Source organism: Polyodon spathula, chromosome 33 (genome assembly GCF_017654505.1).
Source record: "Polyodon spathula isolate WHYD16114869_AA chromosome 33, ASM1765450v1, whole genome shotgun sequence".
Taxonomy (NCBI): Eukaryota; Metazoa; Chordata; class Actinopteri; order Acipenseriformes; family Polyodontidae; genus Polyodon; species Polyodon spathula.
In genome coordinates, this window is record NC_054566.1 from 827,176 (window position 1) to 846,055 (window position 18,880).

The window sequence follows — 18,880 nt, forward strand, 5'->3', positions numbered from 1 at the left end:
AGTTTAAAGAAATCTCTGTTACAGGTGGTTGTGCATTCCCTGTTTCATTTAACCTGTAGTGTGATCACACCTCTTCTGTGCTTTATTTCCAGCCATTTACACTATTGACTACCATGCTTTGAACCCAGAAACACAGCCGTCTTGAAGAGAAAGTTACTTCAAATGTCATTTAAATTGTTTTTTGTTATATTTCCTTGACTTGTTTTCCAGTGTTGGCAATCATTCAGTAGTTCAGGGTTCTGTAACTCCAATATTGAATTGGATTAAGTCACCTCTGAAAACAAGTCAGTCATAACAAAGTCATGATCAGAACTCAAATGCAAGCTATTATGTCTAGCTTCTGGGAATTATTTAAAAGAAAATAAATGACAAACATTTTGAACTATATATATATATATCTTTTTAAAAGCAAGAGTCATTGCCTAAAAACAAACTATAGGTTGAGAATTGTTTTTCCTACAAGGAATCTACATAGTTTAAGTTAGTAAGCTTTTACCAGAACAAAGTTTTTGCAGCTATTTGTTTGCAAGCGCTTGGTGCCCCAAAAAGATTAAAGAGGCCATAAAACTCAATTAGTCGAATCCAATTTGTATTGATAATGTCCATGATCAATTAGAGTCCAATTAAAAGAAAGGCTGACGTTAGAAACGATTGACCAGAGGGCTAAACAAACAATTGAATTCACCCAACAAACCAAATCTAATTAGCCGAAATCTGAGAGGCAGCTGCATCAGGGAGCACATAAATGGCAAAGAGTGGATGAGAGATAGTGCAAGTGAGAAAGAGAGAGACACAAGAAAACTCATCACTTTCTGAGAATGCAAACTGGAGGAGAAAGGTCCTGCCTCCAAAATTACAGAATGAGAAAGCTGCTGTCCATCTACTTCACCATGCTGGCTGTGGTGGTCGTGATCCTGCTGGCTTCATTCCAGGGAGCCAGCCCTCGCGGAGATTACTTCCCTTTTCGAGTGCCCCTGGACCCACTTGGGACCTTGGAGCTCTCCTGGAACGTCAGTTACCCCCAGCAGGAGGTCTGCTTCCAGCTTCTAGTGAAGGAACTCCACTTCGGAATTGTGTTCGGCATGTCGGATCGAGGGGAGCTAGAAAATGCTGACCTTGCAATCCTGTGGAGCGATGGGCACAAATCCTACTTTGGGGTAAGGTCAAAAGGTCAGGTTTACCACATGTAACTATAGCATAACATCACATTTTCGCTTTTTTAAGAGTTGCCCCGCGTCGGTAGATGTCTGCTTTTTGAATTGCAACAGATCTATACATCACTGAAAGATGTGCATTAAACAATCTGAATATTGGACCTGATTATCTGAATAATCTGAATATTATTGTTGTGAAAAATTGCTACTACTGTGAATTTTACCAGTAGTATTTGATTTGTCTTCTTGAACCTTCCATTAGCATGCAAATAGGAAAACGAGGATTTGACGACAACATGACACTGAAACAGGCATATTAAGTGGTTGTAAGAGTGCCCATTGTAAGGCAAAGCAACACCCTTGTGAATTACCACATCTGCTACCATGAAAAAAAAATCAGTTCGGGGACAGTATTTAGTATAGCAGTTGTACCATTAAACATCCTCCAAAGAGCTTTTTAAAAATGTATTTAGAAATACTGAAAACAAAAGTAATAGATTCAATAACAAACATTTCGTCAAGAAATCTTTCTCAATGTCTTTAATATATGTTTCGGCTAGAAGTCTTTCTCAATGTCTTTAATATATGTTTCGGCTAGAAGTCGTTCTCAAATTCTTCAATGAAGACATTAAGAAACATCTCTAGTTGAAATGTTTGTCAGTGATTTTAATATGTTTCTTTAAGAATTTCTAAATGCAGTAATAGTGAGATGACATTTAATTTACTGAAAGCAGCTTGCTCTACATCAGCAGTGGATTGAAAAAGGCTGAAGATGATGATGATATATATATATATATATATATATATATATATATATATATATACACACACTGCTGTGCAAAAGTCTTAGACATGTTGCATTTTTCTACTCTGATGCATTATGAGCATCAACAATTTACTCAAAGCCTACACTAGTGTTTTCTACTATTATAACAACTTGACTTGCACAAAGAAGGAAAAACATTGAGTGAAATAGCTCGCATCACTCGATTTTCAAGGTGTGGTATCTGAAGCATAATGAACAAGTACAGAGAAACATCATCTGTAATTGACAAACCCAGGACTGGAAGACATAAAAAGTTGTCTAACAAGGATGAACAATACTTGAAGATAATATCCTTAAGGAATAGAAAGAAGACAAGATTGAATTGACAACAGAACTGGCAGAAGGCACATGTGTATGTAATGTTTTAATTGTTGAGATAAGTAGCTGATTGTTTTTTTTTTCTCTTTTTGTCAGTGTTCAGTTTTTATATCAAGTCATTGGTTAGCTCAGTCACTCAAGCAATTCTACAGACAAACATTGAAGCAACTTGAAGGTGTCATTTCCACTGAGTTACTCATATGAAGAATCTAGAACTTTGCTTCAAAAGCTGCCAGGAATAAAACTGTACCTGGTATTTTGATGACATAATGTCCACAGAAAACAATTGCTTACGACCTTAACCTCTAGCTGTATTCGATCAATCTGAAATGCCTCTCACGCAGGGGTATTGTAAAAGGTTAATGCATGTGTGTCTCCTCAGGACGCCTGGAGCGATGCTCAGGGACACATTCGATTGGACAGCAAGCAGGATTACCAGCTGCTAGAGGCCCATAGGGCTCCGGAGGGGTTCTACCTCACCTTCAAGAGGCCTTTCAGCACCTGTGACCCTAACGACTATCTCATCGAGGTACTGACAGGCAGGCCATCCCTGTCACTTACCCTAAATACACTGTACACTTGAAATTAATTGCAGCTTAAAGTAAGTGTAGCTAACAAGATCATTTCATATCCCATTTCTGTCACATGCTATTATTTTATTAGTTGAACAGGTAAAAGTATAAATATAACACTTGAGCAAATACTTTTGTGAGCACCTATACACGTACCTTACTGAAGGTTAATCACAGTTAAAATTAAATTGCTTTTGTTCTGCGCTGTCTAATTCTGTTTGTGATTACTCACTGCTGTCTGGCTGACCGTTGCCTTCCGATTCTCTCTGCTGCAGGATGGAACTGTTCATCTCATCTATGGTGTCCTGGACAGGCCAGTGACCTCCCTCCCGGCTGTAAACATGACCGTGGTCAGCAGGGGTCTCCAGAGGGTGCAGCTCCTCAAGCCCAATATCTCCAGTCCTGAGCTGCCTCCGGATGTCCAGACCTTAGAAGTGCTTGCTCCCAACGTGTCCATCCCTGGCCAGGAGACCACCTACTGGTGCTACATCACAGAGCTGCCCAAAAACATGCCCAAGAACCACATCGTCATGGTAATCTTTTGCTTTACTCCACAACAGCCCATGCTAGTGGTTTTAATAAAATTGTATTAATACATTCATTGGCTTTTGTGAAAAGCCTTTGAATGGGAAATAATGAACCCGCCAAACACTGAAACAGAGGCACTATAGAGTTGCAATGATATAAAGTCACTCATGTCTTCCATCCTCAGTATGAGTCGGTGATCACGCCTGGCAATGAGGCCCTGGTTCACCACATGGAAGTGTTCCAGTGCGCCCCGCAGTTCGACTCCATCCCCCACTACAGTGGACCCTGTGACTCCAAGATGAAACCCCAGCGCCTCAACTACTGCCGACATGTGCTGGCAGCCTTGGGGGCCAAGGTAGGAGATGTTAATTCCTACTGACTTTCCACACTTAGATCACACACAAAAGATACCTACTTGCTCACACACTCGGGCAGACAATAAACTTTGTTGAAACTTTATGACAAAGTTTATTTTGTGAGATTTTGTATTTTATTTTCTATTCTTGGACTAGCTTACCTAAGTTGATATTGAGTAGTCTAAGATTAGTGCTAATTGGGGTCTTTGAAACTAGCCATAAATTATAGATTAAATATTGGCTTGAATCTTGATGGGCTCATGCCTTGTGATATGTATTTAATCTTAACTGACACCTTATGCAGTGGTATTAGAGTTCTGTTCAGCCCTCTGATTGGGTGTCACACACAATCCCAATACAAGGAGCTTCCAGCCAGGGACATGTGTTACACAGCATCTGCCACTTGCACCCACCTAAATATTAAGGCTTGTGTCACTGTAACATCGCAAGCAGGAAGGATACACAGATGGCAGTGACGAAAAGGGTTTCTGCGTGACGAGACATAATTTACAGGTTTTGTCCTTGTTTGATAGAAGCAGTGAGACCCATAATTTTTAATGACATGGGCGGTACCATGATGCTTTCTGTAACCTTCTGGATTGGATAAGATAAAACACCCATTTTATGCTCTGTAGACTCTTCAAGTAGGCTAGTTTTGCCAAAGAGATCTAATGTGACTGTTGACACTGCAAAAGTCCATCACAACACAATAAAAAAGAATGCACAGATGAGACCTCACTCTGAGTATGGCGTACAGTTCTGGTCACCACAGTACCAAAAGGACATTGTGGCCCAGGAGAGTCCAACAAAGAACAACCAGACTAATCCCAGGGCTAAAGGAATGAGCAATGAAGATATGCTGAACAAGATCTGATTAGCCTAAAAAAGAGAATAAGGGGGGCTATAGAAGTTTTTAAAATCTTAAAAGGAATTGACAAAGTTAATCCTAACCAGAGGTGCAGCACAGACAGTAGGAGACACTTCTTCATATACAAAGTGATGAGAGTATGGGATGGGTTAAGTAGACATGTTGTGATCCCAACTTGACAAACTTGATCAATCAGCTACTTTGTACTGGACAGGCATAAATGGTCCGAATGTCCTCCTCTCATTAGTTCTTATGTTCTTATATTCTTAGGTGAGTATGTAAGTAAGTCACTAAATAAATACAATCTTTATATGTATATAGTATGGGGAAGATGGATTTGATTTGAACATTTAAATCAAATTGAAAGAGTATTTGAAATGGGAATTGCCTGTAATATTTCTAAGGATGAAGCTGGAATCGAAATAAGATTACTGTTTATCTTCTGCCCATAAAACCCATGAAGTAAACTGTTGTGATGGATAAGGGCAATGCCAACAAGCTTCAAGTAGGCGGCATTTAGTGTGGAGGCAGAGCATTGAATGGATTATTTATAAAGGGTGAAATAAATGCAAATCATGCTTGTTACAAATTGTACAGCCAAAGCTGAAATGATGAGATTAAGATTGCAATATTTGTAAATGTAAGTATGGTTTAAAACAAAAATATTTAAATAGTATTTACAAAGTATCTGCATTTGCAGGACAAAAATATGGTTTTATAAATAATGAATACATGATCATGGAAATGTTTTATAAATCTGAAGCATTGAAAGATCAGATAAGGATCAAGACTTCTTCTACACTGTTTATCGCAATAATGTACACTGAATTAAAACAAAACAAAAAAGTTAGAGTCAAATTCTGAGGATGAGACAATATTTAATTATATGGCTGTTGCAAGTTGTGCATGTGTGTGTTTAATAGAGAGAATACATGCATGACTCCAGTTTTTCACTATCATGTCACATTAAGTTCTAGCCAAATTTGTAGATATTCATTACTGCCATAGCCTTATCTTTTCGCCTATTGATTCGCCCTGTTGCCACTGTACTTTATGCATCCCTTCCTGCGATGTCATTGGGCAGTGTGTTCCGGGCTTAAAGTTACAAATTGTTAAAACAAGTGAAGAAATCTCATTCATAACCACAAGTATATAAAAGTCTAATTAAATATAAAAGTTTGTTAAGTTTCTTTTTCAAGGTGAGTTAGAGTTGTTAATTTAAACCCTCCAATGGGTTTTCAAACACTTAAAAAATGTAAATGTAGATGTTAAAACATATCCTTAGCCCCTGCATTTGTATTAGTAAACTGGATTATTTTACTGTGCACACGGGTTGTAGAGTGCAGTGGCGTATGGGAGGGGTACCTGTTGGTAAAAGACAGGTAGGGAATGGTAAACAGCATCAGCACTGACCTTCTGAACTTTGGCACTTTGGTTAAGCATAGAACAGGGATCACGATAGAATCAATCAAGCAAACATAAATGTCAAAGCAAATGTTAAGGAGCCTGTAACAGAAAATGTGTATCTCACACTTTAAGAACCGTTTTTAAGTGAAAAACTTTAATACCAAAATAATGATTACATTAAAAACAGGCTTTAACTTTTTCAACACTGCAGACCTTTAAATGGCCTCTATAAGTATACCCACACTCACACACAATTTGTATTACTTTTTCAAAATACAGTAGGACACTGACACTTAATTAGTTGTTATTATTAGTGGTATTGTTCTGTATAATCACCCAAGGATTCAATAGGTTTGCATGCCTGCTGTGCCACGTGTCCTAGGCTGGTAGCGTACTGAAATCTGCAGTCAAACTTGTGGGTGTTTGTGGCATGGCGGTGGGATAGGATGATGCCTCTGACTTTCATTTCATTGTTGGATGGAATGGAATTTGACATTCTAAATTGGGCACAAGAATGGGTAAAAAACAAATAATATCCATAAGGATTTATATCTCGAATCATATCATGAATTCTAAGATTAAACTTGAAAGAAAGTGATTCAGGTAGACAAATGTTCGAGTCAGTGATGTAATAATGTAAGCATAATCTATTTTGAAAAGAAAGGGCAAGACAGCAGAAATAGGCTGTGTGGTCTAGTGGTTAAAGAAACTGGCTTGTAACAAGCAGGTCCCCAGTTTAAATCCCAGCTGAATCATTGACTTGTGTGACCCTGAGCAAGTCACTTAACCTGCTTGTGCTCTGTCTTTTGGGTGAAATGTTGTTTTAAATGACTGCAGCTGATGCACAGTTCACACACCTTAGTCTCATATCTTGTAAAGCACTTTGTGATGGTGGTCCACTATGAAAGGCGCTATATAAAGATTATTATTATTATTATTATTATTATTATTATTATTATTATTATTATTATTATTAAAGGGAAGCTTTGTAAGACCTGCCTATGCTCTGCCGTTTCAGGCCTTCTACTACCCTGAGGAAGCAGGGCTAGCTATTGGGGGGCCTGATTCCTCCAAATATCTCCGTTTGGAAGTCCACTACCACAATCCACTACAGCTAAAAGGTAGTCTTTCTGTTGTTGTCTGCCACTACAACAAGCAGCCAGGCTAATGAGGCTTTGAGCAGTCAATCTACAGGTTACTATTACTGTATCTGTAAACAGTTGAGGGTTGCACAAGTCAAAAAGTGAATGCCAAAAATTAAAAGCAAAAGGCAGGATGCCAGAGTTAGAAAAACATCAGAAAGTAAGATGCATTGCTCATTTTATTATTCCAATGCAGTGCTTATGTTTTGATATATCTTCAATAGTCCAGGATTGGCTTCTATAATTGGTAAGAGGTTAAATGCATTTGCTTTTTAAACAGCGATGGTGGGATAATTGCACAGATTCTCAACCTATTAGTTACGTTCATACCTGAAATATGCAACCGACTTATTTTTCAACTTCATATTCAGTCCAATGCAAATACTTGCTGTATTGTATTGTAAGGTTGAATTACATTTGCTATATTTAATGCTTTACTAAAGAATATGGATCTGCAGCATGCTGTATGTTTCTTTATTTTTAAAGAAATAAATGTTACAGGTCCTTATCTGAAGGATATCAGATATATTGATTGACTAGCTACCCTGTAGGTTTAATTTCACCATTTTTTAAAAGGAAAAAAAATGTGACTGTAGTATATTATAAATATTTTGAAAAATGTGTTCTTTCAGTGAAACAGCTGTCTAAAAATAGACTTGTAATATTCCTCATTATCACCCCAGAATGTGTTATTAACACCTAGACTGTTCATTAGCAGGTTGGTTAGAAGTGCAATGTGTTTGATGACGTTCAACTTCCTCTGTAGGCAGCTTTGACTCATCAGGAATCCGTCTGTATTACACCCCCACCCTTCGCAAGTACGATGGTGGGATAATGGAGCTGGGGCTGGTGTACACACCAGTAATGGCTATCCCACCTCACGAGGACCACTTCCAACTAACAGGATACTGCACTGAGAAATGCACAGCTACAGTAAGTGCAGCTTTCAAACAGTTTGTTGCAGGCAATGGATTGCAGGTTTGACCTTTCACTTCATTAGTATTGCAACGTTTTATTCCTTACTCTCTGGAATATTCAGGACAGCAGGTTAGGTTTTGGATATTTTAAGGTCAATTTAGTACTAAATTGCTAAATAACATTGCATTTCACCTCCCAGAGTGGAGAGACAAATAGAAAAGGATCTCTCAGTGCAGTACCTCTTTGCTGGTAACAGCTTCAGTACCACACTCTCACACTCTCCCCTTCTCTCACTTCCAGGTAGGCTGCCAAGCAGGCCTTTCTTTTCATGAACTCTTGCATTGTTTTTTCACTATTCACAGAAATTGTATACAGAAGTCACACTGTTTTCATGCACAGGGTCATTTCCATACCAATATTAGATATAGATGTTGGTGCCACATCCAAAGTAAACCCTCAAGGAATTTACTATTTTACTATTCGCGAAAACACCCACACAGATTCAGACTCTCACTTCATCTTAAATCAAGAGACTTTGCACTGACAGTATTGACCACAGGAAAGTATTCTTTTTGTTAGAAAACAGACATCAGAGAAATAATGCAATTGAAGTAGATGAGTTCTCAGAGGCTTTTATTTCCATGATCTGTACATGAAGTGTGCTCTATCAGCAATAGACAGGAGATGGAAGAAAAGCACCGGTATGCCAAATGCTGCACAGTAATTGGCATAGTTCTCATAGCACATAACTAAGCTTGCTCAGGGGCTTACAAAATGCCATAATAACCCTTTCAGAGTATGTGTTCCACTGGGGTTCTCAATTGGAACACCATGAAACATGTCTAGCCACTTTCAGTTTAGGAGTTGTTTGTGACTAGCTGAGCTGAGAACATGTCGTGATTGAGTAGGGCCTCATTGAGTCAACAATAGGAAAGTGTCGGGTAGAACTGACACACATTTCATTTGCTTTGATTTCCCTTAAATCCTACATCTCCCCTGGCTACATTTGGCCAGCTGCTGGTCAGAAGCAGAGAATAAATGGAAAATTATTGCATTAGGTTGCCCCTGCAACCCATTACAAATATATATCTTGATTGAAATATCAGTTTTCATGATATTTAATTAAAGAACCTGAAAATAAGTCCTCTAAAAGGTGAGTGAAAAATAAGCACCGAAAAGGTGCCAGTCTAAAGATAACTTTCCCACAAGGACCTTTTACTGTCATGTTCTTTTTGTGCTCCAGACTTCCTCGTCACTACCATCTACTGGTGGGAGAATGATTGTCTGGCCAATAATTATCAATGAATCTTATACTTGTCGTACCTCTGTTCTTTCTACAGGAGATCCGCATGTTGAAGAAGATGGTCACAGTGCTACCTGTAAGTACATTTATAACATACTTCATTTGAATGCTAAGTTTCTCAAATCAATTTCTTACCTCTTATTAGCTGTAGCAAAATGAACACACATCTCTCATTTGATTGTTTGTTAACCTTCAATTAGGAATATGCACGTTTTTCAAAGACAACACCATAGTTGAAAAGTTGTTGCTGCTTATTCACTTTTGTGTTGTAAATCTCGAAAAACTACTCACTTCTAAATCTTTTGTACTCGTATTACTTTAGTATAAATACATGTTAATTTGGATTCATATGTTGTTTTGTTCTGACTTTATGTGAACGAAAAGACACACATTTGCCCGTTTTCCCATTGGAAATAGTGATATTTTGAAATATCACTGTCCTGGTCACAAAAGCAAAGTTTGTGTGGAATAATAGCCATTTTTTGTACTTTTGAGGCATAAGCAATTAGGAAATAACACTTACTACCCAGGAACAAAAAAAATTTTAAAAATTGTTACACGGTGTTAATTGTTGCACCACTAATGATTAGTTTACCTTCACTGAAATAAGTATTCTGAAAAGCTATTATGTATGATACATTTTTATTAGCTATTTAACAAGACTATCATAGGACTATTCTCATTGCTCTTTAAGATACTTTGATTTCTCAGAATATCAGTTTGGCTAGCGGCCATGGGCACCCACTCATTTCAATAAGCTGTGGCTTTGCCCTGGGAAGACAGGAGGCTGCAGCAGCAGAATGCTGTGACCTCAGGAAAAGAAGCAGAGCAGACCAGGGACCAGGGCATAATGACTAGGAGAAGTCTGTCTGAGACTGATATTTTACAACTTAACATTTGTTGTTTATATTATGCAGGGAGATGTCCTTTTAACATCCTGCACTTACAACACACAGGACAGAGAGAAGGCTACAGTGGTAAGTGTAAAATACTTTTAGATCTGAATTCGTTGCAATATTACATCTGCAAAATGTATTCCTGTTAACGCATTCCTCTTAACGTATTCCTTCTCATCATCCTTTCTCTACTCAATGAGACGACACTTCTAGTTAATAAGCTTTCTCTTTAACAAGATGCATTTGCAAGATCATGAAATGGATCCCTTTCTGTGGAACTGTGTCCAGCTCTGGCACATGCGCCCCATCTGCTTTGTGACTTTCTGTGGGAAACCAGTGATTCTGTATCTTCCTTATGTCAACTGTCACTGTCAATAACAGTTCTTGTGCATTTTATAAAATATGAATCTTATACATTTAGCCAGTTTGTATTTACACAACAGCATTTGACTTGCATTTAGATTAACATGATATGAAAACTCAGATTAAAATATAATAACCGTACAGGAATAACTAGTTATACTGGTACCACCGCTTAGCCCCTTGAACACATTTATTGTCTTATAAGGATCTTACAGGATCTGATCACACTGCGTGCGTGAAACATCGACTGTTTTTTAAACTGTTAAAATGCAACATCGTCAAGTTGAGTAATATAACAAGGGCTTTAAACACATGTATCTTTAAAAAAAAAAAAAAAAAATTAACATGTGTTTAGACTTAAAGTAGGACCAACATATGATTTTTTGCAAAAATGTTCTGGGGACATAATTAGTTAAAAGACAAAAATGTCAAAAGGAGAGTATGATGTCCTCTGAATTTATGACAGAGCCCAGTTTACCAGAATCTTCATGTGTGGCACAGTTAACGGGAAGGATATGCCACCAAACTAATTACAATTCCAGAATAAACACAGTTATGCAAACACAGGTGGCTGAGAGCAATGCTGAATATCAGTCTGCCGAGAGGGCGTAAGTAACTTGGGAAATGTATTTCTTGTATACATTTTCAAGGTCAGATGAGAATTCAGAAATTAATATGAAGATGTTATAAACAATGTGTCTAGAAGTCTACAGTTCTCTGTCCTCAGTTGCTCAAATCCATTTCCTGTGTTTCATGCATTTCATTCTGTGATTATACAGGGTGGCTTTGGAATCCTGGAGGAGATGTGTGTTAACTACATTCATTACTATCCACGTACAGAGCTGGAGCTCTGCAAGAGTGCTGTGGATTACGGATACCTGCAGAAATATTTTGCCTTCATGAACAGGTGTGTAAAACCAGGCAGAGTTCTCATTTGTGGACAGTGGGGTGGGTGGACTGGGTTGGAGGATGAGGACGTAAAGTTTTTCTGGCTGGTTGAAGAAAGAATCCTAGCCACACCATGCATTACACTGAGTAACCGTGTTCACAACTTAGACAAGACTCAGTAACACGGAAACAGAACATGGAAGCAAACATGTCACAGATTATGCTCTTTAAAATCCAGTAACCAGGGTGTTTCCATCATGCAGCCACTGGATCAGGGCCCATGCAGTCTCTAAGAGTGCTGCACAGCTAGGGACTTGTCTGATCAGGACCCATTTTTCACTTCTTCTTAAACATCAAGTGCCAATTCTGCCTGTTCTTAGCATCTGTCTTCCTCCTTCTCATCTCATCCCAACCACAGTTCTTCTTCTCTAGTCCTCTCAAGGGGATCTTATACACTTGTTACAATATCTATTCAGTTGGAATTCTTTGTTTAAGAAACTGACTCACTTACTGTAAAATAAGTCATCAGCCACAGTTTGGTTGTGTTTTTTTTAGTTTTACTCCTGGTTTTATGCATGAGTGTTTGAAGTTATGGATGAATTCTGTTGTTGCTGATTTTACTAATCCTTTAATAGCAAATGGTTGCTATGACTATATAGGAGCCAAACCAGTCTGTGTAACTTTGCACTAAATAACTCTTTAGAAACACTACTCTAGCAATTCAATAGTTTCTGTGTGCTATAGTCTAGTTCTAGAATCATTCCTCCCAAAACTCTTCTGGTTCCAAGTAGCTGATTGATCCCAAACTTTGTCACTGTCAGGTCTTAAAGTATCCCAATATTCAGCATCAAGAACATGGTAACCAATCCATTCACCTCCCCTTGAACATGCATGTCGTATCAACATGCATCGTATCAATTAGTAATTACGCTTTATTGTCATTTTATAAGGATGTTTTGCTTACAGGATGCACAAAATGTGATCACACTGCGTGCGTGATCTCCACTTAAAGTCTTCCGTTCCTCTTATCTGTGCTGTGCTTAAAGCAGTTGTTAGGGTTAACTTTGTCAACTCCTATAAACAATTTTAAAGACTTTAATCTAGTCCCCCCCCCCAATTCTTCTTTTTTGAAGACTAAATAAATTCAGTTCAGTTCCATCCAGGGCTTAAGGAGCTGCAAAGATAGCGTTGTGTAGTTTTGAGTGTTCTGCAGTGACATCAGGAAGTTCATCTCTCTCTTTGTTGTGGTAGGTTCCATGAGGATGAGATATGCAGCTGTCCTCAGGCTGCAGTTTCTGAACAGTTTGCTGCTATTCCCTGGGACCCCTTCAGCAAAGACGTACTGCGGGCACTCTACAGCACTTCTCCCATCTCTATGCACTGCAACCAGTCCTCTGCCACACGTTTCCCAGTGAGTGCATGAGCTGAACTGGGATTTGATCATCTCAAGTAAAGCATGTGCAATTAGAATGAAACTGAAATTAACGTTTGCGAAAAACAATTCCTGCCATGACATCACTAAAACACAAAGCTGTATTTCAGGCTTAGCTGGTACTGGAAACCATAGGATGACATGTGTATCTTTAAGAATGTAATATTTTAGGATGGGTTTCCAAAGCAGCTACTTTCCTCCTGTGGCTTGTTTTCTTGAGTGATTTGGCTGTAAATTTGAAATTTAGAAACTTGTGATTCAACTGCTGTTCAATAGGGCTTTGCTTCACACATTCTATGAAGTTTCAGGTTTGTTGTAAAATGTATTCAAGTTATTGCGGAGGCATACCAGGGGCAGATGACACAGTGATCATTGGTACGAGTGCCCATAATAAATATTTTTCAATCTTTATTTTTTTTAAATGTGTTTTGGCTTTTGTCAGAACTAAAGCAATGTCAGAAAGTCTCAGTTTTGAGATTCTGTAATGTTTATAGACCAATCAGTTTAGTTAGTCAATAGCTCTCTTTTAACCAGGTAAACCCACTGAAGACAGGTTCAGAGCTGGATCTTTTTAAACTGGTATTCTACCCAAGGTGGCTCACAAAACTGCAGCAATCCAAAGTAGAAAAACAATGACTGACCTCAAATTTAAAAGCCTTCAATATTAAAATATGAACATCAGCTGTCTCTTGTGTACAGTATAGTCTCACTGACGATTTTGGAAGGACAACATCCTATCAGTTAAAGCCAGCCAGGTCATAAAGGTAGAAAACAATCGTTATTGCATTTGAGAAAGTGGAGAGAAAGGCAACTAGAACAAATAGTATACAAGGAAAGGATTCAATAATTTATAAAATGGCCTGGATAAATGAAATGCTGTGATTGGCTGAACAAGTTTACTGCAGCAGGATGTTTCTAGGAGGACATCCTTGAGTGGGGAGAAGCATCCAGCGTGTTGACAGGACTCCAGGACGCCTTTGTGATGGATCGTTTGGAAGATGGTTGGAGCAGATCTGTTAACTGCGAGTAACGAAGGCGACTGTCAACCTGTTTAGTAACGTTTATCGTAGGGAGACATGAATTGCCTTAAGTAAGCAAAAGCCATCGATTCTATAGTGGAATTTTTAGTAGTCAACATGACCGAGCATGATCGAACCGCGATTAACAAGTGGTATTGTAATCTGATGAGTAATGACATATGTGAAGAGATACACAAATTGCATTGAGTAAAGCTAAAGTAAAATTCTATAATAGGGTTTTCAGTATGCAACCTGAAAGTATGATTGAGTACAGAATCTGGTAACAATTGCCAATCTGTATTATTGGATCCTCAGTGCTTTGGGAACCTAATTTGCCATGTGTTGAATGCCAGACCATAATGCATGTCTTTGAAAAGGGGGTTTCATTCGTACATGACGCTGTTTTGAACATTGGCCGTGAATCCTGTAGAGTCTTGAGCTGGAAGGCGTTACAAGCCGCAGCACAAGCCCTGCTCTGGAAAGGACCCTCCTTACTGACACCACAGTGCAAGCCACACACAGGAGGCTTGTTCTGTACTGAAGGCTGGAGCCGTTAATTATTGTCACAATAGATTATAATGAATCCAGCACGAGCTTCAAGGGAATTAAAATAAGGGGCTGCTCCTACATTTGTGTGTAAAGCATACTGCTAATTATAATAGATTTTCTATTGAATCTGTTCAGATGGTATGTTGCTCTGGAGGATTGGTGAATCAGTGAATGATAGAACGTCCAGTTCATCTAGTGTTAGAATCAATACATTTGAGAAAGCAAGCATAATAGATTCTAAGGTGGCAAGCAGCTTTTGTGAAAACATGTAGAAATGTCTTTGTAACTTAACTAAAGTACCACAGGTAGAAGATCCTGCTCAGAATATTTTTAGCCCAGTCTCATCAGAATATTTTTTTCGTAATTCCCTTCTGGCAAGTTCATGTAAGCCTGTGGCTTTTCCAGAATCAATAGGAAAAATTAAATCGAGATTTTAAAATACTGTAGATTTTGGAACAAACATCATACCATGTTATTTCAGGAAGAATTTTAAGCGAATTTCGACACAGGTAGTATTTTTATTGTAGTAGACAGCAGTGAAATGAGATATGTGTCTGTGGCAAAGTGGTTTGTAATGCACAGATATAGAGGTGATGCAACAGTTCAATGGTGAAAACGAAGCTTTATCAATTGCTTAAATAATAATACTGGCTATACACAGCGATGTGTAAAGATTTTACTACAGTAAAGTGCTGCCTTTTGTATTGAAATCTATGTGAATGGCAAGGTAACAAGGTGGAAACAGCTGATTGGTGGATTAGTAAGAGCGATTACTGCACTAATAAGCAATGCATTAGTTATTGAAATCTATGTGAATGTTATATAACGAGATCCAAACAGCATAAATGATGCCTTTGTTATTGAATCAGCGGGAATGGCAAATGCTCTTTGTCCGATATAAACGGCTGCCTGAAATAACCCTGTACGATGTAAGTGGTGGATACTGTATTGATACTATAGATGTCCTACCTGAAAACCTCACAAGCTTTATATTCTCTTCTCATTCCCAACATTAAATCAATTCGTACCCCAGTTTAAAATGCCCATTTCAAATGCAACCCCACTTACCCTTCTGGAAGCCCTCCGTGCCCCATGTCAAGCTGTCCCTTTTTACCCATGATCGTAAGCAACGAATGATTCCAAGCTACAGAATGCTGGAGTCTGTCAGAGCTCGCTGGCTGTCAGACCAGCAGGGGTCAAGCAGGAGTTTAAGGCCCATTCAGCGCTATCTGTGAATCCCCAGCCACAGCTGGTGTGAACTCGCCCTGCATTCTTAAAGGCAGAGCTTTTTTACTTTGAAAGATATGACATCATACAGAATGTGCTCTTTATAATACTGTTGACATGCTAGTAGTTAACATGCTTTTGTAGAAAACAATCCATTGTATTTTTATGCACAATTGTACTGTAATTGATGTAAATGCACAACTAAACAAGTCAAAGATTTTCCAAATCCACACCTGTGATTTTCACACTGGTAAACTAAATGACTTACCTACAGCAGTATGTGAAATGTGACAGACAGACAGAGGATATAATTTCAGAATGAACATAACCCCTCCCACCTTCCCCTATGCTAATTAACTATCTCATGGGCTGAATTTTTTTCATGGTGAAAAATGGCTTATTTCATGGCACATCAGTCTATAAATAGATGTCATTGTATTTCACAATTTAAATGTAATATTTCTTAAAGTAGCAAAACATAGCATTGTCACATTCAAAATTGATAACACATGTTCATAAACATTTATATACTTACCTGAACAGTAAATGCTAAATTGCAGAATATTTTATTTATGTCCACAAAGCCATCCAACATGCACCAGCAGTTAAATATCCAACAAAAAACTCCAACCCCCCAAAAAAATAACAAGGATGTCATACCTGACAGAGCGATCTTTAGCAAAATATTTCCAATAATTGATGCAGCTCTGTCTTTGCTGAAGTCATTTTAATGAACTTATGCAGCGCTATGAAATGTGTTTAATCATTTTAATGAAATCGTGCAGCGCTATTCAATGTGTTTAATCATTTTAATGAAATCGTGCAGCTCTATGCAATGTGTTTAATCATTTTAATGAAATCGTGCAGCTCTATGCAATGTGTTTAATCATTTTAATGAAATCGTGCAGCGCTATGAAATGTGTTTAATTATTTTAATGAAATCGTGCAGCTCTATTCAATGTGTTTAATCATTTTAATGAAATCGTGTAGCTCTATGCAATGTGTTTAATCATTTTAATGAAATCGTGCAGCTCTATGCAATGCGTTTAATCATTTTCGGAAGCAAAAGGTTTCTAAAAGTTTCTAAATGTGACAGGTAATGTGTCAAACATTAGCTGTATTTACTTTTAAATGGTAAATAACGTATGTACATTTGTACATTTATTTCAGAAATGGGAGTTTTCACGGGGAACTGCATATTGCACAATAACAGGTAAACTTGAATAAATGACAGCCTCTTGTATATTTCAGGGTGACTGGGAGAGACAGTCTTTACCACAGGTCACCACCAGCCTCCCCAAACCCCAGTACAAGTGCGAGACGACCAGGGACCCTCAACCACAGCCTCAGCCTCCTACAGTCATTGAGGTTCGGACCCACAGCAAACTCTAACACCCAGGGTGCAATGGATTGGTAGGCCCTCTTCCCACAGAGGATCACTGGGAAACACCACAAGCATTATCCTGTACAATCATGCATATATCATGGCTGCTCCCGCCCCAGTCTCTTCAACAGGACTTGCTGGGAGAGTCTTCTATGGGGAGGATATTCAGTCCTGACACTCTGATAAGGGGAACTGTCTGGAAAAGAAGCTTCTCCAAGATAACAGACTAAAACAATGCCACCCTTGTTCAGATATTCAGTGATGGGAACATAGGTTTGAAGGGTAGTGAACAAAAAAAAAAAAAGAAAACTTTTTTTTTTTTTTTTTTTAATGCATTTGCATATTAAAACAGAATATGAAGCCAAAACTTAGTCACTGTGTTTATTTGTCACACAATTCATAACAGAACTGGAACATGATCAGCTCTATGGCGGCAGGCTTTCTTGTCGGGTCTGATGCATATGGTGGAGTCTGGGGGGGGGGGGATAGGGATGAAGCACAAAGTAAAGAAATAGATTGAAGAAAAGGTTTACTTCTACATAATGTGAGAAACTGAAATACACAGGTTATACAACCCTGCCCAAGGCTAACCTCCAAAATACAAATCCTGTTTTATTATTATTATTATTATTATTATTATTATTATTATTATTATTATCATCATCATCATCCTCCTCTTTGCTCCAAAGACCCAGCTTCATATAGGTACAGATTACCTATGTTTCTTATGGGATTCACAAGTTCCCCATGGTAACGGCATTATTTTTCCTGGTTCGTATTTAAATTTACAGCCATGTTTTGATATTTTATTCTAAAGTACATGATGGGTTTTTTAAACTAATCAATTGTAAAGTTACTACATGACTGCTGGGTGACATGTCACTAAAACAATTAACACTTGAACTGCACTACCTCAGTAAATAACATTTGATTCTTCAGTTATTCAGATTATAAATACGCTTTCATTTCAACTGGTTGATAAATATAAACTGCAACAAAATTAATAATGGTTTTTGAGAGAGAAATGGATGTTCACAGAAACATTATTCAAGAGGCAGTTAAGTTCTAACACATTGCTAGGTGTCATTACTCACACTGTAATGATAAATGCAGTTGTGCAGTTTAGCATAGTCACGTGTTATTCCACTTTATAAAATAGCCTGGATAAAGCTGTCACTTGGATTTGCCGTAAAGGATTCCCATGCATGTAAATGTTTCAATATAATCACACAGGTCCACACCTTAAATGCACCTCACACTAACATCATTTTAAATAGTTCAGGCCATTTTATAAGTAGAGTAACACATTTTAAGGTGGGTATTTGTACTGAGACAACATCATGCTGCTTCGCTTCAAAACCAAGTGCACTTGAAATAAAGTGGCATCCACTGCACAACTGCAAGGAACCCTTGCAAAGACGGGGATTGGGAAAGATACTTCCACTCAGTTCAGAAGCAGCAGTGGTCATAGCCCAGTCCGCTGTAGGAGAGGGGACACTGAAGCATTCACAGCTGCACATCTTTCAGGGGCAGGTCACTGGAGAGTTCAGTATATCCCCTTCACCCTCTTGTTGTCGGGATCGAAGGGGGACTTCAGGTGGGCTTTGGCAGCATAAACTACGCCCATCCTCTCCAGTGTAAACTCCCCATTTCTCACAAAATCAGGACTGACCTATAACACAGAAATAACAACCTGATCAGATAACCAGGGGAAGTGCACATGACTACAT

General features: G+C 38.3%; 2 protein-coding genes across 2 annotated transcripts in view; one reads left to right on the plus strand and one right to left on the minus strand.

Moving 5' to 3' along the window:
• Positions 1–854: 854 nt before the first annotated feature.
• Positions 855–17,646, plus strand: LOC121303526 (dopamine beta-hydroxylase-like). Its single transcript, XM_041234280.1, has 11 exons — positions 855–1,157; positions 2,681–2,827; positions 3,146–3,403; positions 3,583–3,753; positions 7,048–7,150; positions 7,938–8,104; positions 9,403–9,468; positions 10,310–10,369; positions 11,431–11,558; positions 12,791–12,950; positions 17,018–17,646. Exons 1-11 carry the CDS (start codon positions 861–863, stop codon positions 17,156–17,158), a joined length of 1,698 nt encoding a protein of 565 aa, XP_041090214.1. The 5' UTR covers positions 855–860; the 3' UTR covers positions 17,159–17,646.
• The window catches only part of sardh (sarcosine dehydrogenase), a 65,768-nt gene continuing 64,405 nt past the window's right edge, over positions 17,518–18,880 (minus strand). Inside the window, exon 22 of the mRNA XM_041234256.1 lies at positions 17,518–18,822. Coding sequence (XP_041090190.1) covers positions 18,697–18,822 — 126 coding nt within the window. The 3' untranslated portion in view covers positions 17,518–18,696. The remainder of the gene's footprint in view (positions 18,823–18,880) is intronic.